The sequence below is a fragment of the Bombyx mandarina genome, chromosome 02 (assembly GCF_030267445.1).
Source record: "Bombyx mandarina strain Sakado chromosome 02, ASM3026744v2".
Classification (NCBI taxonomy): Eukaryota; Metazoa; Arthropoda; class Insecta; order Lepidoptera; family Bombycidae; genus Bombyx; species Bombyx mandarina.
Window position 1 is genome coordinate 3,570,148 of NC_143209.1, and position 20,964 is coordinate 3,591,111.

The 20,964-nt window shown below is 40.5% G+C and overlaps 1 protein-coding gene across 11 annotated transcripts in view; it reads right to left on the reverse strand.

The window, feature by feature from the left end:
- Nucleotides 1-20,964, reverse strand: part of Hr3 (nuclear hormone receptor 3 ROR-beta) — a 144,626-nt gene that overhangs the window by 26,394 nt on the left and 97,268 nt on the right. Inside the window, exons 1-2 of one of the 11 annotated variants that reach the window (XM_089735389.1) lie at nucleotides 4,023-4,325; nucleotides 2,820-3,643 (exon numbers count right to left, since the gene is read on the reverse strand). The exons of 6 other annotated variants lie outside the window; for them this stretch is intronic. In XM_089735389.1, the coding sequence (XP_089591515.1) occupies nucleotides 2,820-3,114 (295 nt within the window). In that variant the 5' untranslated portion in view covers nucleotides 3,115-3,643; nucleotides 4,023-4,325. Of the gene's footprint in view, nucleotides 1-2,819; nucleotides 4,326-20,964 lie in introns of those variants that run through there. 4 more of the 11 variants (XM_089735382.1, XM_089735385.1, XM_089735378.1 and 1 more) reach the window with 4 other exon arrangements.

Genomic DNA, 20,964 nt, shown 5'->3' on the forward strand with positions numbered 1-20,964 from the left:
CAATAACAGTCCGCCAGTTCTGATTAGACAATCCAGAAAACAGGATTGTTCAAAGAACACCGAACCAACACACACAAGTCCAATACAGTAACAACAAAAAAACCTTACGAGGGTTATTGGGTTATTGGTTTAAGCGACATTTTTGCAACTTTACAGAAGAGCCATTTGAAGATTAAAATTTAAAAAAAATAACAAACTTCTTCAGCTATTTGAAGGGGTAAACTTAATTGAAGTTCAATTAAAAACATCGAGCTATTGATGCTAATACCAAATAAAACGCACCTTTAATAACAAAGATAAATGTCGCATATCGAGCGAAATGTCCAAAAATAGCCTTTTACCTCTCGATATATATTTTCTGGAATTTTCCAGACGACTCTTCACGTTGATCTTTAGAAAAAACCACCGGAAAAACCCAGCACAGCACAAAACGTGTCACTAGCCGATCTAAGCGCTGCAGTAACCCAAATTTTTGTGCAATTAACACGAATAGAACAAAGGCTTAGGTTAATTGCGAAGTATCATTATTGAATTTGGGGCACAAACATTCGAAATGTATTCGGGACACGATAATTATTTATCTTTTTAAAAAGATACTCAATGCTCTTGGGCAATGAGCGCACTTTGGTTTGACGCGACTTTAAGTCTTTTTCGCTATATCGATGGTTAAGCTATTAGCTTATTATGGGCGTTACTTAACTAAGCGTCACACAGCCCTTTTGATGCTTCGGGCAAATTACAGCAACACCACCCAGATATATTATAACGGGAAACCTTTGACATATTAGATGTGATGGCATTTTAAAGCTACGGAACATATACTAGCTTCTAAAATAGCCTCTTCTGTCGCAAAACTCTCAGACAATAACTAATTATGTAACGCTGTGAGATGAACCAGCGCTCGGTTTCATGTACATACGTCGTCCGTGCCAATAACAACTTCAATATTACACGCGTATTACGAGAACGCTGTCAACCGTTAGCTCACTGAAGGCATGAAACAAACGTTAAAGAAAAATGAAAAGTCAGCCTTTTTAATACGGCGTTGCGATAATTCAGTGTCCAATATTATCGGGTATTTTATGTTAAATTTTCAAAAACGCCAAGCTCCGTGAAGATATGACTCATAAGAAATAAGATATTCCGTCCCCACTTGCATTTATATGCGCGAAAATTGTTCGAAAAGTCCGCAAGCAATTCATTTGCAGACTCCAATCTACACGACATTAATGTAGCTACAAGTTTTTTCACGATTGGTATCTTATGTTCGATAACAATTCTGATATAACGACACGTATGTGTAATCCTGTACACCAGCAGCCGAATTCAGGACCCGAATCAGACGATGACCAGAGTCCATAGAAACGACAAACGCCAATACCACCTTGCGACATTAGGTCAAATCCTTAATTGCATTGTGTAGTTCATAAATACTGACTACCGCCAAACCTACTATACTAGGTCATCGACACTCCATTGTTCCGTTTGCATTACAATTACATTAACTTAATGATTGATTTACGGTACAGACTAAAACTACATTTAGCTTTGAACGAGTTACAAGCAATGTCAACTGTTAATACGCTATTCTATGACGAGCGCGTTAAGTTCATACTCGTTTTCCTCTGCCTATTCACTGGTGACCTAAGAGGCTATTCCAGTTACACCCGGACGGGCAGGTGAGCTCAGCGGCTCAACCTGAGAGAATTTGCTAACACTAGCCCTAGCAAGAGCAGTACTTCGCTGAATCTATCACCGGACCACTGTGAAGATCCGGCGGGAAATCCAGTGGGTACGTACACCATTACGCGCTACATTTAGTATTGTCAGAAAAAAACTAGTTAGTTCTCAAGCTTGTCACCGCGACAAAATAATAAAATAAATTAACGAGCTTATCTATTGAAAAAGAACGGACTTTGTGAGTCAATATTTTTTATTAACCGTGCATCCGATAAGCGTGTAAACAAATGTATCTTATTTGTCAAGGGTTGCGCATATAACCGATTCATTTAAAACAGAGAAATATAAGAAAAAATTTAATCGATTTTTAAATGACGTTCTTAGCTCTTTCCATATTCAAAATCAACATAAAGTTCGTTAGCCAATCAGACGAACGCTAAGCAACGAAGAAGACGCCATCTAGACTGTGGAGCTTAAAAGAGTCGACATAATATTTTGACTAATGGAAGCGACTTACGACTTTACTAGATTCAGACCGGAAAATCTCCCACCAATAAATAGACAACAATCTTAATTAGTGGTCCGTTGTAATAGTTACTGTCTAGAATTGTTGTAAACGCACACAGTTTTGTGCAATTCGGGTAAAACCAAAAAAAATAAACAAAAAATCTAGATCCTAATATACAATCATCATGACCGGTTGTCTGTAGACGGTTACTGTTGGACTGCCTTACCTATTAAAGTAATGGTTCAGTTATCTTCCGTCTTGTGCCAACAATAGCACCCCCAAGGAGGGTTGAAACTCATGCCAGGTCCTTATGTGGTACGATATGGGGACACGCTGCGGCGATGCCACGTAACGTAGAATATGAACCAGAGGATAGTTCACACCAGCGGCCCGCACGAACCGTCTTAGGGCATATTACAAGACGTCCGATTTTCAGTAGCACAGGTCAACGACACACCGAGCCGGACCGATAATTTCTATTTGATGAATGAATTTAGATACCACAAAGATAGGGTAACGTTTGAACTATATACAAAGCGTTTTCCTCAATCTCTAGGTCAATGTCCTTTATATTTGTACGAAATATGTCAGTGTGGCCGGAGCTTAAACAGAACAAAAAAAAAAGGAATACCTCTTATAGAATTAGCGGCTTTTTTATCCATGAACATGCCAGATATCGATGAGCCGAAGAGGCCGTCGCTGCTGCCCGGCGGCGGCGAGGTGCTGTCCGCTACGGAACCGGAAGTGATGTCCATTCCCATTTGATTGTGCATCCCGACACCGATGTCGGTGTGAGGTTCCCTTTTCAGCTGCATTCCTTGAGGAAGCGACTGCTGATGCAGCATCGTCGAGGCCGAGGAGTGGCCCCCGTGCTGGTCCGGAGGCCATTGGGATCCAAACAGCTCCGGAAACTGGTTGTTATTCATCGTACGAAATTCAATTGTCTAAGTCAGTAAAGAAACCTTTTTAGGTTATTTTCGGCCAGTGGTTGTTTTTCGCGAATCGAATTCGCATCGCGGCTATGCACTAGTATCACTATTCGGTGTTCCTTTTTTGATTTTGTGTTTGTGTTTGTTTTTTTTTTAATATCGACTATGTCGTTAAGGCAACTGTTTTGCGGTTGTATTTTTTTTTGTTTTTGTTTATGTAACCATAAGGTTTATCTTGGAGAAAACTTTATGGCACTGCCCGGATTGTTTCTTCAACTTTGTTGACTTGCGTTTCACCAGCGCCGGTCGTTTAACTGATAAATATATTCCGGCCGAGCGGCGATGTGAGATTCCTTTTAGCGAAATTTATTTCTGGTATTATCTTTTTGAAGAGTAGCAAGTTTTTTGGCATTTTGTCTCCGTGATTCTGTTTTTTATGTTTCGCTCTCGTCTCAAAACATTATATATCATAAGGCACTGTGTTTTATTTGTTTACTGTGTTCACTTGTTTCCACTACAGCTTTTGCTTTGAATATAACTCGAAAGTTACACAAAATCTGTAAAGAGAAAACCAAAGCAGAGGGAAGGATTTATTTTGATTTAAAAAAAGAATTTAAACGAATCAAAATAAAAAAAAATAGAGCTGTTAGAGTGCCAATTCGAAGTTTGAAATGAGAACGATTTTAGCCGACCGAACGGAGCCGTTCGATCAGTACCAAAATCTTAATATATCGAATTTTACGTCGGTCACTAGATATTTGAAATTTTAAATTTGGAACACGTTTAGACGCCACCACGTTCCGTTTACGTAAATGGAAAACCGATCCCGTTCACTGTAGCACTCGAGGCACTGTCCACTTCAGTTAAAAAAAAAAAAAAACAAAAAAAAAACAAGTTGCGATCACCTCACTGGCTGCAAAGAGAAAAAATTTGTACGTTGTAATTTTTGTACTATAAGGTTGTGCACAAGTCTGACTCGCGACGACAACTGGCAAGTCGGAGGATGTTGACGGCACTGCGGCCCGAACGTTACTGACGCATTGACGAATCTTCGGCCAGGCTCACGAAAAAATTATATATTTTTTTTTCACTCGAGCCGAATAATCAACTTAGCTCATAGTGATAGTTCAGTCGCCCCGCGCGGAGTTCGGACGAAAACCTTTCAGTTTTCATCGTTAAGGGAGAATTCCTTCGCGACCCACCGACGGCTGACGCACACGTCCGAAATAAATAATTATTAGTCGAAAAATGCGTACGGTTACCGTGTAATTAAGAGACAAAGTTGCCCATTAGGCGCGTTGTACGCAAGGCGTGCCGGCTGTGTGTGCGTGCGTCGGCGTGTGCGGACACAGCGGCGCGCGCACACAGACTCACAGGCGTCACACCGGTTCGTTGACCCGAGGACCCAAACAAAGTAGATTTCGGTGAAATGCTGTTGAACTCTAGTTTCGAATGTAGAATCGCGGAGCGATATTATTCTGCCGCTTTACCAGACTAGCGAAATTTTTGGCAATCGATGCTAAACACCAGCGTTTTTTTTTTTTTAAATATTTCTTCAAACTTTTTTGATAATCCTATTTAAAAAAATTACAATAATCTTCGGTTATCGACAACACTAATGGAATTCCCGTAATTCCACGTTCAAATTATTATATTAGTACCTACTGTTTTAACAAATTCGAAATTCGAAATCTAAGTGTTTTATTTTGTTCGTTAATGTGGTAATACGATTTACGTTAACAGTTCGTTGACCCCGGAAAAATGTTGACAACCTCACAACAAATAAACTTTACACACATTTGTGTGTTCGAAGTTTGAACTCGCGCAGCTCACCGCATGCAGTTGTGTCATATTGCGTTTTTAATTACATTTAGTCATAATAAAAAAACTTCTTATTGTTCACATCAGCTCATCACGTAATCAATTGGTACGATTCTAAAATCGAATTCGCGAATTTAACGTGGCACCGTTTACCCCGGAAGAGGCGTAGCGTGATGAATCCTAAAAGCGAAGGGAGTCGACCTTGCGACCGAGTGAGAGGCACCTCGTGACGTCACGATCTCCAGTCTCTCTCCCACTTGTGGGCTAATGACCTATCGATTCGAGACCACGTGCTGTGTTATCTGTAAACTAGGGATTCGGTGTGTTTGTGTAAAAACTAGTTTCTTTTTTTTTTTTTTTTTCGAGATACGGAATGTTATGGGTTCAAGGTGATGAGTTTATTTCTAACGGAAATTTAGATTTAATCAAATATGGTGACACCTACGTTAAGTTGCTTAGCGGGAAGTAAGTTTTGATTCTGCCCAATATTTTGAGGTTTAATATTATGCAATTTTCTTTTCAGTTACAATAAATAAATAAATGATTTTAAAATTTAAATTACGTTTTATTGGTGCTAAAAATATTTTTTGAACTTCAATATAATTAATCCACTTAATGTTAAGTGATTACGAGAGGCAATGGACATCAACAATGTTGATGCCGCCACTCACCTTGAAACGCTAGTTCTAATTTTTTTCTTTTATGCTTAGATCGGTGGACGAGCTCACGGCCCACCTGGTGTTAAGTGATTACCAGAACCCATAGAAAACTACAATGTAAATGCCGAAATATGAGTTCTATGGTCTCAGATTTACAACAGCTGCCCGACCCTAAAAGCCAGAAGGCGTTACTGCTTCACGGCAGAAATAGGCAGGGCGGTGGTACCTACCCGTGCGGGTTAACAGAACGCCCTAGTAATTACGCAAATTATAATTTTGCGGGTTGGATTTTTGATTGCAAGATGTTATTCCTTCACCGTGGAACTCAATCGTGAACATTTGTTATCACGTTGACTACGGGACCATTGTTGAAAGACTCAGCCAGTGCGTATGAGGCCTTTTCGAGGTGAGATTGGACTTCTTTATAGTGCACTAGCGACCCGCCCTCGCTTCGCTTTGGAAACATTAAAATACACATGAAACCATATAACCAAATAAATAAAAAAGTAGCCTATGTTCATCAGGGACAATGTCGGCTTCTAATGGAAAAAGAATTTTTCAAATCGGTCCAGTAGTTTCGGAGCCTATTCGAAACAAACAAACAAACAAATCTTTCCTCTTTATAATATTATTAGTATAGATTATAGTATAGATATGAGACCTGATGAGCCTAGCAAAGGATCCGCCGATAGAAATCTGGACATAGTCGCTTCAAGCATCGTGCGTAAGGCCACAGGTATGAATGCTGCATCAGAAGACTGTCGCGTATGGCGCTTTTTAAGCCGCAAAACGCAGTCAACATGTTAAGTTTTTTTTTTATGATTTAGGGTTTACTGGTGGCCCGGAGGCCTTTCCAGTTTCACAAGGACAGGCGGGCGAGCAAGGGCTCAGCCAGAAAGGGCGGGATTTGCCAACAGCTATCACATTGTTGAGTACGTATTTCATTAAAATTGGTGAGCTTTTATGGCTACGACGATTTGTGATTAGTCTTTTTGTTTTAATGAAATTATTATGAAATTTTAGACAACTAAAACCATGTTTATATGGGCTTTAAGATTTAAATCTCCTTCTGAAACCGTTCCCTTCATACACTTACGTTCTGCGCTCGGTGTATCATCGCCTTAATAATGATTATTGCATTAATAAAAGACACGTCCAAAAACGTCATCTCACTAATTATTATTATTATTATTAATTTATGATGAATATCGATTCTTTTTTGTAATGACCCATTGTTTTCGTACAGATGAGTTGACGAGATCACAGCCCACCTGGTGCTAAGTGGTTACTGGAGTCCATAGACATCTACAACGTAAATGCGCCACCCACCTTGAGATATAAGTTCTAAGGTCTCAAGTATAGTTATAGATATTAGGGCTGGGTGATTGGATGATTGGGTGGTTGGGTGATTCGGCGTTGTCTTTATGCGTCTAACTGCTACGAATGTGTTTAAGCAGTGGCAAAGCTTAGACCAGACAATTGAGGGTTCTATATATATCTATTATTATATATATATCTATTGTTCCGATGACTGCACGGTGCGCGGTGACGGGTCAGGCAACCGTTACACTTGCACTGCTGATGTCCAACAGCGACAATAACCAGGTACCCACAAAGGCTATAACAGTGTGCTTAGTGCGAGTTTTTTAACGTTCTCGATAGCGTAAAAGTTAACTCAAATTTTAATGGAGTTTGGAACAGCGCCCCTAGCGGCAAACGCAGGTAAACGTTCCAACTCCATACAAATTTGAGTTAACTTTTACGCGATCGAGAACGTTAAAAAACTCGCATTAAACACACAGAACCTTCATCGATTAAAACGTGTAGTGGCCAAACATTGAGGAATTGTTTGAGATGATCCCCTTCACCTTCCGCCATCGGAGCAGAGTTCATCCATATTATCTGGAACCGCTGCGTTCATCGACAGCGCATTTCCAGAGGTATTTTTTGCCACGTACCATCCGGCTATGGAAAGAGCTCCCCTCCACGGTGTTTCCCGAGCGCTATCACATGTCCTTCTTCAAACGAGGTTAGGGAGAGTATTAAGCGGTAGGCAGCGGCTTGGCTCTGCCCCTGGCATTGCTGAAGTCCATGGGCGACGGTAACCACTCACCATCAGGTGGGCCGTATGCTCGTCTGCCTACAAGGGCAATAATAAAATTTAAAAAAATAATGTTAAATCACTTGATGCCTAACAATGGATGTCGCGTGTTTGAAAGATTATGAGGTGTCACTTTTGACAATGGCATGTCGCGTGTCATTGAACCGGCGGTGTTGCATTCGTGAGATTGCATAATGAGATCTAGAGCCGCGCGCTTGGACATGTTATGTTGTAGGCTGCAGTCGAAGCACGGAATTCGAATATTCAGATAATAATCTTTTTTGTAATTAATTAATACGTTGCAATGCGGTCCGCCGGTGGGCCAAGCCAAAGGAATCAGTAACCAACATGAGATTTTCATTACTAAAATTTATAAAATGCGTAATTTTACACCGAAGATTAAGAGGCTACATACAATCTTGATAAAAATTACAAGTTTATATTGGATTTGAAAACTAAGGCGTTTGGTTCGGCTAAAGGGCCACGCGGCTAACTTCCATACGCGTTTTGTTTGATAGCTGGTGGTAGGACCTCTTGAGAGTCCGCACGGGTAGGTACCACCACCCTGCCTATTTCTGCCGTGAAGCAGTAATGCGTTTCGGTTTAATGGGTGGGGCAGCCGTTGCAACTATACTTGAGACCTTAGAACTTATATCTCAAGGTGGGTGGCGCATTTACGTTGTAGATGTCTATGGGCTCCAGTAACCACTTAACACGAGGTGGGCTGTGAGCTCGTCCACCCATCTAAGCAATAAAAAAATAAAAGAAAAATGTACACATTTTTTTTATACAGGGATTTTCCGAAGAAGTCCATATTTGAATTTCAATTGCAGCATAATTCAAGAGAACGACTCAAAAACGTAAGCTTACGAATCTAGTTATATTTTGTAATGACTAGGCGTAAATCCTAATATAATACTGTACACATTGCGGTGAGAAAATACAAGAAAAGTTTATTAAAATTAAGTATACATTTTTTTTGTGATAGAGAGCCAAAAGACCTCACGTTTCGCTCAGCGTCGAGCGGCGCATGGACAGCTTTAGTGCCGCCCGCATCTTTGAGAGTTGGGAGCTTAATGCTTTTAGTAAAAAAATGTATGTATATTAAACACATATCTTTATATATAACTAGCTGTACCCGTCCGCTTCGCTGGGCATTTAAAATTAACATTATTATTTCTCACCCCCACAAATATTCTCATCATTAACGCCCCCGCAACTGGTGTAGGGAGTCCAACACTCATATAAATATTAGTCTATCAATTAAGTACATGTATTTTCTACGTGGATACCAAGTTTCAAGTCAATCGGATGCACGGTTCAGTAGTTATAACGGAACATCCGTAAAAACCACTGTAGATTTATATATTAGTATAGATTCTGATAATAGTCGATGTTTCTTTATTCCCTATAGACTCTGAAACGGCTGGACAGATTTCGCTAAAAAATTCAGAAAATTTTTATATTGACCCTAAGGCCAGACCAAGAGAGAGAGAGAAAGAGAGTGACGATGAAAATTTCCATTTGGCTAGGCTCCCTCGAAGGTCGAATTGTATTAGACATGACCAGAGGCTAATCAAACCGGCTAACAATGCCGGTGCGTATTCGAAGGTCCGATTTATTTATTAGATGTACAAGTAACCTCCCTATAACGCGGTGGATAAGTTCCTACAGCGTCCCGCGTTGTACCAAACCGTGTTATATGCGACTAGAAGCCAGTAAGTAACAAAAAGGAAAGTATTTTTTCTGAATGGAACATCTTAACTATGCCTATATGTATTCTTTTACCTATTATACATATAAAATAAACAGTTAACTTCACTGGTGGTAGGACCTCTTGTGAGTCCGCACGGGTAGGTATCACCGCCCTGCTTATTTCTGCCGTGAAGCAGTAATGCGTTTCGGTTTGAAGGGCGGACCAGCCGTTGTAACTATACTGAGACTTTAGAACTTATATCTCAAAGGTGGGTGGCGCATTTACGTTCTAGATGTCTATGGGCTCCAGTAACCACTTAACACCAGGTGGGCTGTGAGCTCATCCACCCAACTAAGCAATAAAGTGTGTGTGTGTGTGTGTGTGTGTGTGTGTGTGTGTGTGTGTGTGTGTGTGTGTGTGTGTGTGTGTGTGTGTGTGTGTGTGTGTGTGTGTGTGTGTGTGTGTGTGTGTGTGTGTGTAGTTACAATATAAGCGCTTAATAAAAAGACAACAAAAAATAATTTGCTGTTTCGCTTGCTGACAACATAACGAACGAAAGCATTCGAATATCGAATCCCGTTTCGAGAACCGATTCCAGGAATGAATACGAAATTCAAATATTCAAATTAACGTACCTACCTACACAGTAGGAGGAGGATAATAGGTGTGTTCGAATTTCAAATTTTGACAGCGCAGTTCGCGACCGCGTCCAACGAACTATGGAACGATGTGCGTGAACTAAAGTGACCCTTTCACGAGGTCACCGGGAGGATCTTACATAACTGCGTCGATTTCGTTGAAGTTCATTCAGGGTCAGATTCCGGGGTGAACACGGGGTGGAAGTCAATGACCATTAAAAAGAGAGGAAGTTTAAGAATGGAAGCTCGAAGCGGGGGCAATGTATTGGGTATTGTGTTAAAAATCAGTGGCGTGGTATATAAAGACGTCAGTAATTTTTTTTATTGCCCGTGTAGGCAGACGAGCATACGGCCCGCCTGGTGATGAGTGGTCACCGTCGCCCATGGACGTCAGCAATGCCACGGCCAGATTCAAGCCGCTGCCTAGCAACTACAAAACTAATTATTAAGTTTCATACGTTTTGTATTATTACTGTTAATAACAGTGTCGATGGAAAACGGTGATCGTGACGCTATTGCAATGAGAAACGTCTTCACGATTTTCCATTTATTGTCCTTGTAGGCAGACGAGCATACGGCCCGTGTGACGGTAAGCGGGTACTGTTATGGGCATTTTCACTGATCGAATATCCCGTGACGGTACCTTCTTAGGCGACGAATCCGGTTGGAAACGTCACGGCGACTAATAAATCGCCGATCGATACGGCCCGGTGTTATCTCGGCTCACATTGCCGAAGGTTCGACGTTCGGACGATGACCCCCGAAACGGTTCAACGGCACTCATCTATCCACCGGGGCGCCGTTCGCGAATTGCATTCGAATTTTAAACAAAAAAAAAAAACGAAAAAAAAAAAAACATTCGAAAATTTTCGTATCCAACCACGCGCACTTCCGAGCGATTCGAGATTATTCTAGAAAATTGTTGTTGTTTTTTTTTCCCGCCTTCCGCCTCATTTGAAATTCGAACGTTTTCATAATACATACGACCGTGAAGGAATTATTAGTGTCGTATTTAGTGGCGTTTTTAGTGATGCGAACAACATTTTTAGTTTTGTTTTTCGAACGTATGAATTTTCCCTACCTATTCGTTGATAGTCTAAGGCGGTGTTTCCCAAACTGGGGCCCATGCGCCACAAGGGGCCAATCTGATAATTAAGGGAGGCAATCGCACTAAATTAATATAGAAAATCTGTATTAAAATTATTTTAAATTTCAATTTCAGTTTTTTATTATATGTTCTGAAATATTACTGTGTTTTGATAAAAAAATCATTATGATTTCTTCCTAAAACCTATTTAATATGTTTGCTAAGTGAACAAATCAGTTCTTTAATGTTAAAAATTATGTACGGGTGGCATACAAATTTTAGAAATGTTACAGTGGGGCATGACACAAAAAAGGTTGGGAAACACTGGTCTAAGGGGCTATTCCAGCTAAGCGCGGACGGATAGGTGAGCTCACCGGCTCAACCTGAGACAATTTGCTAACACTAGCCCTAGCAAGAGCAGTGCTTCGCTGAGTCTACTATCAAATCAGAATCGCGATCCACCGAGAAGATCCGACGATAAACTCAGTGGGCTGTTTCTATGGGTCAATTCGCTCGTCAAGGAGCTCGCTGAGGACGGTGACCGCTGCTTGAGGGTCCCAAAAGCATCGAGAGTGGATCCGTTGGAACCGACAAGACGACAATTTCCATCAGTTGCTTTCTTTCAGCGCTTTTAAGCTTTATAACACGATCATTATCCATATTGTATTTTGGTCTTGACGTATAAGAACCAAGCTAGTCCTGAATTACATAAGCTTCAATGAAGGTGCGAGTTAACAAATAAAGCGACCCGGTTCTTCTCGTCTGACTTTTTAACATACCTAGTTAATTCCTCCGACCGGGTCGCGCGTTAAATATATGTAATAACTCTTATTAACCGTTGAACGTCTGTGAGAGCGCACTAGTGTGGGGTTTTTTTTTTATTGCTTAGATGTGTGGACGTGCTCACAGCCCACCTGGTGTGAAGTGATTACTGGAGCCCATAGACATCTACAACGCAAATGCGCCACACACCTTGAGATATAAGTTCTAAGGTCTCAGTATAGTTACAACGGCTGACAAGCCCTTCAAACGGAAACGCATTACTGCTTCACGGCAGAAACAGGAGGGGCGGTGGTACCTACCCGTGCGGACTCACAAGAGGTCTTACCACCAGTATATATGAAGCGATGTAACCGAACGTGGCCAGTCAGGTTTTTCCAGAGTCCACTGGAGTCTCAGTAAATAAGGCGGGGGCGCGTCAGCCGTTGTAACTATACTGAGACCTTAGAACTGATGTCTTAAGGTGGGTGGCGCATTTACGTTGTAGATGTCTATGGGCCCCAGTAACCACTTAACACCAGGTGGGCTGTGAGCTCGTCCACCCATCTAAGCAATAAAAAATAAATAAAAAAAGGCTCAATTAAATCAACTTCATGTCTTTTCTCTCCATATCACTTCTCATAATAACATAATATATTTATGAAACTGAAGATTTTTATAAACTCGCAACTAATAACAATTGCTTCCTCAAGAAACCAAGTGCCGTATATAAAAAAAGCTGAGTCTACCCATCATAGGGTTATCAGCATGTCTGCCCTGGTACCATCTCCAGGACTGGACTGAGCTTAGTGTCGATGTCCATGGGCAACAGCTTCACGTCACGCTGGGAACGTGAGCTGGTCCACACATTTAAGAAAAAGAAAAAAAAGTTGACATGTATAAAGAGTAAATACGCTTAAGTACAAATTAATATTTAAAGGATTTTTTTTTCTATTTGCTATTATGAGTACCTAGATGAGCTCACGGGTCACTCGATCTTAATCCTTTGACTGAGCGCACTGAAGTAATTATGTCGATTTTTCTTTTTAAAACTTTTTCTTCTATATTTATTAAGGCGCTGGTTTTATTTATTTATTTATTTTTTCCTACCTAAGCTGGTAGCCTTGAGAGGCTATTCCAGCGTAACCTTAACTAGTAGGTGAGCTCACGGGGCTCAAACCTGACGACGTTGCTAACACGAACCCTATCAAGAGCCGTGCTTCGCAGAATCTACCACCGGATCGGAAACGCGACCCACTGAGAAGATCCCGCGAGAAACTCAGTGGGCTGTGTCTGAGGGTTAATTTATTCGTCGAGCCCTTGAACGATGACCGGTGCTTTAGGTACCTAAAAGCACCGTTAGTGGATCGGGAGGATTCGAAATGACGTGTTTGGGGCGACGTCGACTGCTTTCCATTCTTTCCGCAAGATCGGGAATGAAGGCGCTGGAATATCTAATAAACCATGGGAAAGACGAATTCGAAGATACTGTGAATGAATCTATTTCTAATAAGGCTAAAAAATTACATTAACAAACAAATGATGACAAAGCTAGGCAATTCAAACGGGCAGTTAAAGAAAAGCATAAGTAATTCGCGGTGAATGATATGATGTTACCAGCTCGTCGAACTCGCAAATTGTTCAACCAACTAATTTGGTAAAAAAAAATACTATAGTTATAGTTAGGGAATTTTGTATTCAAAATACATAAAATCGATTACAAAAAAATATTCATTCAAAACGACACAGGTGCAAACGTCACCTGCCCGAACACACATTTTTAGTAATGATTTATCATTTGATTAATAGCGACAAAATGGCGGAACCCGCGTCCAGTATTTGAACACCTTGCAACGACTACGAGCATTTAATAAAAACAATATTTAAAAAAAAAAAAGAACCTATCTTTCTTATACCTTTAAACGAGAAATTCTTGTATATTAATATAATAATATATATATAATCTGAATCTCGGAAACGGCTCCAACGATTTTCATAAAATTTAGTACACAGGGGATTTCGGGGGCGATAAATCGATCTAGCTACGATTTATTTTCAAAAAATTGCGTTTTATTCGTGTTTTCAATAATCAACTCTTCCCGACATCTATTGTCGAATAATAATACTATTTTTCTTAATTGAGGGCAACTAAAGGTTTAAAAACACAACAAGATGGCGTTATCAAAAAAAGAAAAACGAACAAAGCTCGGTCATCTACCAGTTAAGTCCAAATAAAGATTGATTGCAATTCGAAATTTAAAAACAGAAACAAATTCCCGCTCAAAGTTTAGAATTCGAAAAAAATTCGCAATGTTTTAAATTTGTTCTAAAAGAAAAAAAAACACGATCCAAGTTCGCAATTCAAAAAAAACACGCCACGAACCGGGAAGCTGCGTTCACGATAAGACGCGGCCTGTTCCTACCGCGGCCCACGTGGTGGGTCAACGTCTGCCCCACTGCGCAGCCGAGGTCGCTGAACTTGCGCACGTCGAGCCACGCACACGGCCGCGCTGTGCGAAACACTGTATACTACAGGTGACTAACGTTCCTTTTTCAAAACGTTTTTCATGCGCATGCACTTCGTCTCGCGTTCGCGATGCGCTTACGCATTCCATTTACGAATTTTATCGTATTTCAAATTTATTTAAGTATTATTATTACAATGTTGCCAAATTTAAAAATGAATTCTTTTTTTTGTTTTGTTTTCATACGTTCCATAATGTTTGTAAGGCATATAATAATATGACATTCCTTTTTTAAAACTCTTTTGTTGTGTACGTACAAAGTTATTTTTAGAGCCAATTTCCGCTGGCGCCGTTCTATTTATAAACGAACTGGCGGTAATTATTTTTATTATCAACGAAAAACGAATCTCATTATTCTTAATTTGAATAAATATCTCGTTTACCGTTATAACATTAACCTTCTCAACGAAATCGAGTAGGCTTGAAGTCGGGGATTTTTTTTTTTTTAAATACTAAAACTGATCTGACGTCTCCTCCTTTGGCAAAATCCGATTTGTAGTTTAGGAGCTGTGAACCTTTTATACGTACCGAAACTAGATAGTTTTCCTTGGCTATTTTTATGAACTTTATGATAGAGTTCCAATTAAGTGATACTGTGCGCTTAGAACAATCTAATCTACCCTACATAAAGAATATAGGGGACTTCCAAATATTTCATATTCACGGGTATCACTAATAACTTCGTAGAATATTCTAGAATCGATTAAATAGAACACAATAATAACTAGTACCTGTTCACCCTGTTTTTTCCAACTCCTAAAACCGTCACTAGAGAGCGCTGTAATACGCAAATCCGTTGTCATGATACCCTTGTCATAAGTGACACTGTATCCTAGATTATTGATTTTTTACTTTAATATACAAGTTTTTCTAATCCAAGTTTATTTTAATAATCATCCCTCGGAAAGTCGAACATGGTCCAATACGAGCCGGATAAGAAAACAACTAATGATAAACAACAATTTTAAGTGCAAAGAATGTTACAAACCGTAATTAACACAAAACTATTTCGTTGCTAAGTACTAGTGAATGTGAAGAATGGGCCCGGACAGTTATATTAAAAAACCGATATTCAAAATAAGATATTTAAGGCAAAGATTAATTTCAAAAAGTCACCTGCGTCTAGAATAACAAGGGAATATATCGAAACGAGATTGCAATTATTGGAACAACACTGGTTAGTTTGAAGAAAATCACCAGAATGTTATATTGGGATGCGAAAATAACGAATATAGCTATTAAACAAAAGGTACAATAACAAACGTTACATCGCGAACAGCATTCTGGCCAGGCTGGTGGGCCAAAGGGCTTTATCTTCAGAGTCATCCAACGGTGTTAAACAAATACTCGATACGACAAATGATTGCTTGCACGCTTTATCTAACCTTGGTATACCTGTATCGACATGGGACATCCTGATTATATATCTCATCACAATAAAATTGGATAATGAATCCCAGAAACAATGGGAACAAAAACTAAGCGAACAGGCTGATCGATTGCCTACACTAAGCGAGTTCCAATCATTCCTGGAATCAAGATATCGAGCACTCGAGTTTTTAGAACCAAACCAAAGAAGAGAGTTTAGAGGCAAAGATGCAGCGGATAAACCGAAGGTGTTCAGCGTGACGACGTCTGTATCCTGCCCATTCTGTTCGGGACATCACTTGCTTTATCAATGCAAGAAATTTGTACAAGAAGCCATCGGGAATCGCCGGGACTTCATCCAGAAGAGAAAACTGTGTTTCAATTGCTTCGGAGCTAACCATTCGGTAACACAGTGCAAACGACGCACGGCTTGTCGGTGCTGTGGCCAACGTCATCACTCGCTGCTGCACCAGGAAGGCGGCACTCACAATCCGACCCTGGCGGGTCCTAGTCAGCCCACTAATCAACAGCGGGAGCCAGCACAAGAACCGCAGGCAGCGGATCACGTGGAGCGTGTTGTCAGCCATTTTTCTAACAGTGAAATGAGATCAAGTAGTCAAGTAATGTTAGCTAGCGCATTAGTTTATGTATCCAACAAGGGTATGTATCACACACTTAGGGCATTGTTGGATCAGGGCTCTCAAGCCTCGTTTATTAGTGAACACGCAGTTCAACTTTTGCAGCTTTGAAGGTTGCCAGTTCTAAGTACCATATCTGGTTTAGGAGGAGAAAAATCTAGTATTTCAGTAAAACATATGGTTCAATTTAAAGTACAGTCCACATATAACTCTTTTAGCTATCCCGTTCAAGCCTATGTTTTAAACTGCCTAACATCCACTCTTCCTTCACAGCAAATTCAATTTCAGGATTGGCCGGTATTGTTGCAATTGCAGATGGCTGATCCAGGATATGGTACACCAAGCAATATAGATCTTCTACTGGGCGCTGATGTGTATGGTCAGGTTTTGTCAGAAGGCATATTGAGAAATCCACCTGGAACCTTGACAGCTCAAAATACACAGCTGGGATGGATCCTGTCGGGACGAGTTTAAGTTAGTGGGGATACTCCTTACATTATTAGCGCACATACCCATGACAACTCAATCAATGATTTGCTGCGTCAGTTCTGGGAGATTGAAACTGACTAGCATCATCCACTTTTATCCAAGGAAGAAGAATCCTGTGAAAGATACTTTGAATCCACTACAACTAGGGACAGTTTGGGTCGTTATGTTGTAGGTCTTCCTTTTCGCGACAACAATCCACTTGCTCAAGAAGAAACTTGAAAATAATCCATTCTTGAAGCAAGAATAATCCAAGGTAATAAATGTAGCCACCTGGCTATGAATCATATAGAAGTAATTAATGACAAACAAGAAGCTGCTAAGCCAGGATGCGTTTATCTACCTCATCATGCAGTTGGTTGTTCGCGAGGACAAAAGTACAACGAAGGTCGGCGTTGTTTTCGACGCTTCGTGTAAGGGTACCAGCGGCAAGTCATTGAACAATGATTTATTGGTAGGTCCAAGGCTTCAACCAGAGTTACGACACATAATTATGAAATGGCGTACTTATCCTATATGTTTCGCAGCGGACATAGTTAAGATGTATCGAATGGTCAAGGTCGTACCAGAGCATACTGACTTCCAGATAATGTCACAAGGGTACTATCAAATGTAAGAAATCTAAAATTGTAAGACCAGTCTCCAAACTTTGCATTTTGCCTATCGCTTTTTAACATTACTTACCTGAATAACTGTAGATATTTCATGCAATGTATGTAACTTAAATGTATCTTTGGATGCATCAGCTATTAAGTATTTTGTTATTGTTTAGTTGTAAGTAAGTACGAACTGTTTAAAAGCAACCCTTGACTGAACTTTGTCGTTATTATGGTTTCTTTAATGTGTAATTTATATTTAGTTCATGTTGAGCAGTTCTTTATTGATTAATATTAGGTTAAGATGTTACGGTTTCATGGAGATGTTAATTGTACATGTAAAATTTGATGGCCTCATTGTTGGCTATGAACTTTTGTAGTTCATGGTGGGCGGAATGTTCACCCTGTTTTTTCCAACTCCTAAAACCGTCACTAGAGAGCGCTGTAATACGCAAATCCGTTGTCATGATACCCTTGTCATAAGTGACACTGTATCCTAGATTATTGATTTTTTACTTTAATATACAAGTTTTTCTAATCCAAGTTTATTTTAATAATCATCCCTCGGAAAGTCGAACAGTACCTATGTATCGATTCCAATCTGTTTGCCGGTGGTGAGATGATAGAAAGAAATGACGGGGTCATTCCATTCCTTACAACACTACCTCATCATTCTCCTGTCCTGCTCCCAGTCACCTGGGGTCGGCGCAACATGTTTTCTCCTTCCATACTCCTCTATCATATACCATTTCTTCGCTCACTCCCCTCTTACACATACAGTCTTTCACACAATTCATCCATTTTTTCTCAGGTCTCCCTCGTCCTCTAAAGTGACATCATAACGTGCCTCCTTGAGACATGAGGTCCACATCTCAATAGCAAAGCATCTTCGCGGCAAAAACAGGCAGGGCGGCGGTACCTACCCGGACTCAACAGACCCACCACCGCCAGTAACTAGGCGTATTGAAGTTCCTATTCTAATCAACGGATGCGACTCCTAAACTATATAGAGCAAGTTTTTTATTTTTTTTTATTACTTCGATTTGTGGACGAGCTCACAGCCCACCTGGTGTTAAGTGGTTACCGGAGCCCATAGACATCTACAATGCCGCCACCAGCAGCGGTAGGCGGCGGCTTGGCTTTGCCCCTGGCTTTACTGACGTCCATGAGCGACGGTAACCACTTACCATCAGGTGGGCCGTATGCTCGTCTGCCTGCACGGGCATTAAAAAAAACCCTCCTTGAGATATGAGTTCTAAGGTCTCAGTATAGTTCCTGCTTCTTTAAAGTTATAAGCTTCTTCAAAAATGATATCTCTATACTAATATTGTAAAGCTGAAGAGTTTGTTTGTTTGAACGCGCTAATCTCAGGAACTAATGGTCCGATTTGAAAAATTCTTTCAATGTTAGATAAACCATATATTGACGAAGGCTATAGGCTATATAACATCACGGTAAGGCCAATACAAGTGGAGCAGCAATAAAGAATGTTTCAAAATAGGGGGCTTAAATAGCTCCTTAGCATTCTATAATTAAAAAATATCTTCAATTTCTGAGTAAATGAAGTGGGGGGTAAAATTTAGCGTTATGCCAAAGTAACTATTCCACGCGGACGGAGTCGCGGACATCAGCTAATCATAATTTATATTTGACTGGTCATAGAGCGACGCATACAATAATTGCTGTGCGAATATAGAAGTTTCCTCCCGGAAAACGGTTGTCATCATCCATAGATCGGTGTTCTTAAAATTATAATTTGCGTAATTACTGGTGGTAGGACCTCTTGTGAGTCCGCGCGGGTGGGTACCACCACCTTGCCTATTTCTGCCGTGAAGCAGTAATGCGTTTCGGTTTGAAGGGTGGGGCAGCCGTTGTAACTATACCTGAGACCTTAGAACTTATATCCCAAGGTGGGTGGCGCATTTACGTTGTGGATGTCTATGGGCTTCAGTAACCACTTAACACCAGGTGGGCTGTGAGCTCGTCCACCCATCTAAGAAATAAAAAATAGAAAGAAGGTATACCGTGTATGTGTTTGTATATGTATGTAATATTATTATTAATTTTGTTATTTTCGCAATACACCTACCACAGGATTCTCGACACCACCCTTGGTTGACTGGTAGAGAATGCCTCAGGCGTTAAGTACGCCATTGTACCTTTGTGCATGAAGTTGAATAAATAAATAAATATATAAGTTTATCAGTCTCTGATACCCATAACACAGGCAATCCTAAATTGACGAATGACCGTGCATGATTTGTTCCTAGTTATTATTAATTAGACGTTAAATTTATACTGTGTATTTTTAAGCTATTGCATAGATTTTATCGCGGGCTTTGAGCGCGGCGACTGAATCTAGAAATTCCGTAACGAAAATAACCTGACACCCCATTACGCCTACTATGTAGCTCGCGTTCAACACATTCACACGTTGCGCTTGTGTAGTGTTTGTGAATAAGCGCGTGGCGTGACGTCACACTGCATGCGCATCATGAAAAGTCTACCCATCTCTCTCGCGCGCGGTCTAGCTTATGAGTGTGAAGGGGACAGTTAATGTTTTGCTTTTATTAATGTTTAATATAGCGTGGTCTTGTTTTATTATTGTTTTAATATTAAATTATCATTGTCTAATTATAATTGTATAAGTTGATAAAAATGCTATGCAATAGCTTTACCGCGGCAGTTCCCGAGTGCCACACGTTTTTTTTATTATATTACGGTGATGCCACCGTGTTATAAGTCGGAATCTCAGTTGTATTGGCAAATGGCCCTTTAGATAATAAGCCTCACGCGACTGACTCTCCCATCCCTCCCTTTCGGAGATCAATTCAAATCTTTCAATCTGTTGTATCATTAGTCGATTTGGTTGTGTAGGTCATATACGGGTCGGCGTCGCGAGTTCGATGTCTGTGCCGGGTGATCGCCCTCACTAACTGGAAATGTGTCAGCGGAACCGACCCGCCGCAAAAGAGGGGTACGCCGAACCGGCTCAGGTGGAACGCGAATTTGACGTTTGTGACGCGCGAGGTCATTGGCGATGTGATTTAAACAATTTATCTATACTAAGTTTTCTCTCGAGTTCTTAACTCGGTTTAGTTCCTAGCTCCCGCCCTGAAACCTTCAGGGAAGAGGAGGTTTTTTTATTTATTGCTTAGATGGGTGGACGAGCTCACAGCCCACCTGGTGTTTCAACCCTTATCTTTTCTCATCCAGGCTTATAATATGTAGCGTAATTAAAAACAATGAGGAACTTTTAGTGGACTAAAGTAGACGGAAGAAAGACTGTTTTCATGTTTCCAGTGACCGTTTAAAACAAGATAGTACTGTAACTATAATTGAGACCTTAGAACTTATATCTCAAGGTGGGTGGCGCATTTACGTCGTAGATGTCTATGGGCTCCAGTAACCACTTAACACCAGGTGGGCTGTGAGCTCGTCCACACATCTAAGCAAATAAAAAAAACGACTTC